Below are 5,860 nucleotides of genomic sequence, written 5' to 3'. Positions count from 1 at the left end.
ATATAAATCACCATAAGGCAAAGATATATTAATCACCATAAGGCAAAGATAGAATTTGTTTGATCACCTTATGGCTAGCCTCAAATAATTGGCTTGATGGAAGGTATCGACTATCATGATATGTACTTACATGATGTCCCCAATTGGACAAAGTCGACCTTCCTAACCAGATATATGTAATTAACCAAATATATTTCGATGTATCTCTGATGATCTTGATATTTCCGTACGATGCGCATCGTGTCGATTCAAACATAAAACGAACCACCATAAACAGCTGCATAGCAACCAGATCTTTTTCTTTTCTCACGGCACTCTATGAAAGATTCGAATAGACTTTCCTATACATTTTCTCCGCCCGCATTCAACAATAGATTTGTTGAATGAATTTCAGGATCAGTTGGGATAATACATAATTTTGTTATAGGTCTCTTGTAAATAGAGTTTGCAGTTTTCACTGTAACAACTCTGGTTAAACCGTCTGGTCCTGGATGTAAATGTATGACTCTTGCGAGGGGCCACTTTCCTGGCGGGTAACGCTCATCCGTAATTAATACTAAGGATCCTTCCTTTATTTCATTCGAAGGGTGATACCATTTAGAAATGGCTTGATACCTTTGTAAACACTCTATAGACCATCTTGACCAAAAGTGATCTACTTTCTGTTTAAGTAATTGCCAGCGTGAAAGCAAAGATGTCTTTTCAGTTAATAGACTCGGTTCCGGTAATGTAGTTGGTGCTTCTCCAATAAGAAAATGTCCTGGAGTCAGGGGTGAATAGTCAGATGCATCATCTGATAAAGGACATAATGGCCTTGAATTTAACACTGCTTCTATTTGTACAGTTATCGTTGTCATTTCTTCATACGTTAATATAGTATCCTTTAAAATTCGTTGTAAATGAAATTTAATAGATTTTACAGCTGCTTCCCACTTTCCTCCAAAATGAGGGGTTGATGGAGGATTGAATTTCCATTCAGTGTTATCTTTAGCGAGAAGATAGGCAAGGTCACGTAATTCATTAGAAGATGACTTGAAAAAACGTCTTAAAGTTGCATCAGCTCCAACAAAGTTTGTTCCACAATCACTTTGTAGCGTAGAACATATACCTCTTCTACCAGTAAACCGTTTATAGGCAGCTATAAATGCATCAGTGGTATAATCCGTAACTATACTTCTATATGTATTGCTGATGTTGTGAGACAAACAAATATAGCTAAATAGCCTTTATAAGTTTTTGCCGCTCGCCCTCTCCAAGTCTTCATTATCACGGGACCAGCATAATCTAAACCTGTGTTATAAAAAGGTCTTGCTGGAGTCACACGTGATGATGGTAATTGACCCATGAGCTGTTTCGCTCGAATTCCGCGATACCGTGCACACCTTCCACATCTTAGGATGTAAGAACGTACAGGTGCTCTTCCACCGATAATCCAATATGAACTTCGTAAAAAACCGAGAGTAACTTGAGTACCTCCATGTAGCGTCCTTTTGTGAGCATCATCAATAATCAAAGTACTTAACGAAGATCTTCTTGGTATAATAAGTGGATGTTTTGTGTCAGACTCTATCTGTGCATTATGGAGACGACCTCCAACACGAAGTAATCCTTCATGGTCTATAAAAGGTGTAAGGCGAATCAAAGGGTTGGATTTAGGCAAATGCTCTCTATTAGAAATTATACGAATCTCGTTCGAAAACCATGCTTGTTGTACAATTCGTACCCAAAAATTACGACTCTTCTCGATTTCCATGGGTGTTATGGGATGTTTAATCAGTGTTGATTGTGATTCTCTACGGAGACAACGAATAAATCTGCGACAAATAGAAGTAATTCGTAATAATTTCATGAGTGAAGAGTACTTATCCAACAATTCCCAGTATAAAGGTTGATGGGTGACAGCAATCATGACTTGTCTGGATCGTTCTTCCAAACCAGTTTCCGGTAACTCTTTACACTTGAAAGAAGGCCAAGATGATGGAGACTCAGAAAGCCAATTTGGTCCTTTCCACCATAGATCAAATTTAATTAATTGATCTGGCCTTAAACCACGAGATGCACAATCCGCAGGATTTTCTTTCCCAGGAACAAAATGCCAAGATCCATAAGGTAATAATTCTTGTATAGTAGATACACGATTACGAACAAAATCTTTCCATTTGGTTGGATGAACCGAAATCCAAGAAAGAGTTACAGATGAATCAGACCAACAAAACACCGATACGTCAGAAAGTGCTAGTGCTTTTAAAATATGTACAGTTAATCGCGCTAATAACAAAGCCGCAACAAGTTCAAGACGTGGAATCGTAAGCCGTTTAATTGGTGCAACCTTTGTCTTGGAACAAATCAGTTGAGTAGATATTTTACCATCGTTACTGGAAATTCTTATATAAATCACAGCTGCCATGGCTAATTCTGATGCATCTGAAAATCCATGAATTTCAACAGAAGTACTGGAATGAACATAACCAAACCATCTAGGAATTGCTAATTGATCTAGATGCTGAAGTTGTTTTCTAAAATTCTCCCAACGATATTGCATGTCTTGAGAAAGAGGTTCATCCCATTCAATCTTTCTTAACCAGAGTTCTTGAAGAAAGATTTTGGCTGTTATGAGAATAGGTGCGATAAGTCCTAATGGATCATATAATTTTGCGATTTCAGAAGAAATTATTCTTTTAGTATATTTTGTAGTAGATGTTGGTAAAGCTGAAAAATGAAACGTGTCCGAGTCGGGTCTCCAAATAAGACCTAATATCTTGCAAAGTGTAGATTCAATTTCCACAGCAGATGACGATTCTTCACATTCTTCACCCGACATCGACATTGGCAGAATCTCTCTACAATTACTACTCCATTTTTGTAAAGGAAATCCACCCGCTGCACATAATTGAATAAGTTGATTGACAATCTCTTTAACTTCCGAAATTGAATCCGCTCCTCCAAAGATATCATCAACATATCTTCCCTTTGTCAAAGGAATAACAGCCTTAGGAAAATGATGACCTTCGTCGGTTACTAATTGTTGTAATGCTCGTAATGCAAGAAACGGAGCACAGACAAGTCCATAAGTTACAGTTGTGAGTCTAAAAGCTACCAGTTGATTTTCAGAACCTCGCCACAATATCCTTTGTAAATCCCAATCGTCAGGATTAAGAGCAATTTGTCGAAACATTTTAACTATATCTGTAGAAAAAAGAAATCGATGTGTACGAATCCATATAAGAATATCTGAAATATCTGTCTGAAGTTTTGCGCCTGCGTGAAGCAGATCATTAAGAGAATAACCACTGTTTGTACGGCTAGACCCATTAAAAACAACTCTTAATTTTGTGGTACGACTGCTTTCTCGAAGAACTCCATGGTGTGGTAAATAGTGTATAGGAGAATTATTATTTCCGGAAATATCAGCTAACATCATATGACCCAATGTTTTGTATTCTTCTATGAAATCAACATAGAGTTCTTGAAACTTGGGATTTAAAGTAAATCGTTGAAATAATCTATTGAGACAACATAGTGCCTTTTGTTTTGAATCACCCAGAAGTGAAGGATTTGATTTTAGAGGAAGACGTACAACATATCTTCCAGTAGCATCTCTTGTATGAGTAGACAAAAAATGTCGTTCACACTCTTCTTCTTCCTCACTTAATTTAGATTCCGTTGTAGTAGGTAGTTCCTCTTGATTCCAAAATCTAGCAATAAGATCTTGTAAATCATGATCCAAAGTACAATGATACGTTCTTGCTGAATTAGATAAATCATTTTCTGATATTGGTCCTGAAAGAACCCGAAAATAGTTTGCTGAGCAATAGGCGTTGACAAATCCCCTCGTATTAATCCTGGCAGAATTACCGAGCCATAATTATCTGAACCTAAAATGATATGAATATGACCAGAACAAAAAAAATCAGGATCTGCAAGTTGAAGTCCAGCAATATGAGACCAAGTATGACAAGACGCGTTAAAAGGCGGTAATTTATTTGTTAGACGAGGTAACACGTAGGCTTCGATTGTACAATTATAAGTTGGATCATAGATGGACTGTAATCTTATTGTAACACTTCCTTTAGTGTGACCGGAATATGTACCACCGACTCCAAGAAGTGGTATTGAAGCTGAACTGCGTTTTAGTTGTGCATGATTTACTAAATTTTCTGAAATAAAAGATAATTCTGATCCTTGATCTATTAATAAACGTACTGCAAAATTTACATCTTTATTTTTATGTAATATGGCTCTACTCGTAGCTAATAACGTAAATTTTGGTAAAGAATTTGCTTGTCCAGATTGATGAGCACATAATTTGTTTTGTCATTCTATTGAAGGTTGTAACTGAGGATTTTCTTTAGATTGAGTAGATTGAGCATTATCTATCTTAGATGATTTTTCACCAAAATGTTTTGATGAAGACACGTTGATGTCATGAATTGAAGTATGATGCTTCTTTCCACATTTGAGACATCTTTTTAAAGAATTACATTTGCTTGCTACATGTGGGCCAAGACAATTAAAACATCGTCGATGCTTCATAATAATATCCCTTCGTTGTTGCTGAGTTTTCGAATGATATTGATCGCACTTTGCTAAAAAATGTGAAGATCCACATAGCGGGCAAATGAAAGAATTAGTAAAAGAATTTTGATTAGATGATGTAGCTACATGAGCAGCTATTTTTGTACGAGACTTTCCAAAAGAGGAATGATCCTTATCCTTATGTGATCCAGAAGAAAAAGTATTATTATGTAAATTAAGATTCTCTAAAGCTCGTGTCCTCCCAATAAGAAATTCTTCAAATTGTAAGTAAGTCGGATATGAAGAGGTTGAACCAAGTTTAACCTCCCATGCTTCTCGAGTTTCAGGATCAAGTATTCTTACGAGCTGATGTAATAATAATGGATCCCAATGATCTACTTCACAGTTCAAAGCACGTAAAGCACCAATAACTTCTGATATGGTTGTCAAAAGAGTTCTGAGACCTTGAGCGCATTTTGTTTTAAGCGGCTTTAAATTTGTAATTCTATCCAATTGAGTAGTAATCAAAAATCGTTTATTCTCATATCTTGATACTAATATATCCCATGCAACAGTAAAATTTTCATCAGAAATAGGCAAATTATACATTAACCGAGCCGCTTCACCAGTTACACATGTCTTCAAATAATGCATCTTCTCAACGTTTGATAAATCTTCATTATCGTGAATCAAAGAAACAAATAAATCATGGAATGATCTCCATGATTGATAATCTCCTGAAAAGCTTGGTAATTTTATACGAGGCAATGCACTACGAGGTAATTGTGAGGTAGATGATGCTACATGTTCCGAATGAGTAGGTCGAGATTGCCGATCTACCGTTTCTAAATCATCTCGATATGTAAGTAATTTAGCACGAGAATATACATAAAACGCTTGACAACGTTCATACACGTGTTCTTTAATATATGATTGATCATTATTCTCAGAAAGTATCTCAAGATATAAATTTTCATGTTCTACTTGAAATTTAGACCAATTCTGATCAAGTAAATCCAAACGTGTATTAATTAATTGACGATTTAAACGTGAAATTTCTACGATATCAAAATCCGCTGCATCTTGTATTAGATTAAATCGACTTTTTTGTAAAGCGATCTTTGCTTCTATATTAGACATCTTGAAAAGCTTGGGATCCGGCTCGAAGGACCAAAAAATGTTCGATAACAATAAAATGTAATTTTTGTACGTACCGAACGTAACTTCTTAACTCTTATTCCAAGATTAATATCAATTCTTTTTATATTCTTGCTATGTATAATCCTTCCTTGTTTTACGACGTTATTTCATATTATGTACAGGACTGAATGTAGTACAGGTTATA

The 5,860-nt window shown here is 35.8% G+C and overlaps 2 protein-coding genes across 2 annotated transcripts; both read right to left on the bottom strand.

Annotated features, from left to right (window-relative positions):
• Window positions 1-341: 341 nt before the first annotated feature.
• On the bottom strand, window positions 342-1,500 carry LOC145948153 (uncharacterized). The gene is made up of 2 exons (XM_083057908.1): window positions 1,412-1,500; window positions 342-1,188 (listed from the first exon to the last, which is right to left on the bottom strand). The coding sequence occupies exons 1-2, from the start codon at window positions 1,498-1,500 to the stop codon at window positions 342-344; spliced, it is 936 nt and encodes a 311-aa protein (XP_082914034.1).
• On the bottom strand, window positions 1,181-5,655 carry LOC145948152 (uncharacterized). Its single transcript, XM_083057907.1, has 6 exons — window positions 4,482-5,655; window positions 3,876-4,202; window positions 3,301-3,780; window positions 2,752-3,186; window positions 1,724-2,634; window positions 1,181-1,617 (listed from the first exon to the last, which is right to left on the bottom strand). Exons 1-6 carry the CDS (start codon window positions 5,653-5,655, stop codon window positions 1,567-1,569), a joined length of 3,378 nt encoding a protein of 1,125 aa, XP_082914033.1. The 3' UTR covers window positions 1,181-1,566.
• Between the last annotated feature and the right edge of the window lie 205 nt (window positions 5,656-5,860).

The sequence above is a fragment of the Prenolepis imparis genome, unplaced genomic scaffold, assembly GCF_030444845.1.
Source record: "Prenolepis imparis isolate NDT839.2.m4 unplaced genomic scaffold, iyPreImpa1.0 SCAF_262, whole genome shotgun sequence".
Classification (NCBI taxonomy): domain Eukaryota; kingdom Metazoa; phylum Arthropoda; class Insecta; order Hymenoptera; family Formicidae; genus Prenolepis; species Prenolepis imparis.
Note: the sequence above shows the minus strand (reverse complement) of the source record. Positions and strands in the feature narration are given on the sequence as shown.

Bases quoted from the DNA above. Each gene is read 5' to 3' on its own strand.
- LOC145948153 (XM_083057908.1), bottom strand. From the start codon at position 1,500: ATGCTCACAAAAGGACGCTACATGGAGGTACTCAAGTTACTCTCGGTT. The intron at 1,189-1,411 runs GTACGTTCTTAC...TCACAACATCAG, and splicing joins TTATCGGTGGAAGAGCACCT to CAATACATATAGAAGTATAG.
- LOC145948152 (XM_083057907.1), bottom strand. From the start codon at position 5,655: ATGTCTAATATAGAAGCAAAGATCGCTTTACAAAAAAGTCGATTTAAT. The intron at 4,203-4,481 runs GTAATTCTTTAA...TAAATTTTGCAG, and splicing joins CCCACATGTAGCAAGCAAAT to TACGTTTATTAATAGATCAA. The intron at 3,187-3,300 runs GTACAAACAGTG...TTTTTTCTACAG, and splicing joins TGTTTTTAATGGGTCTAGCC to ATATAGTTAAAATGTTTCGA.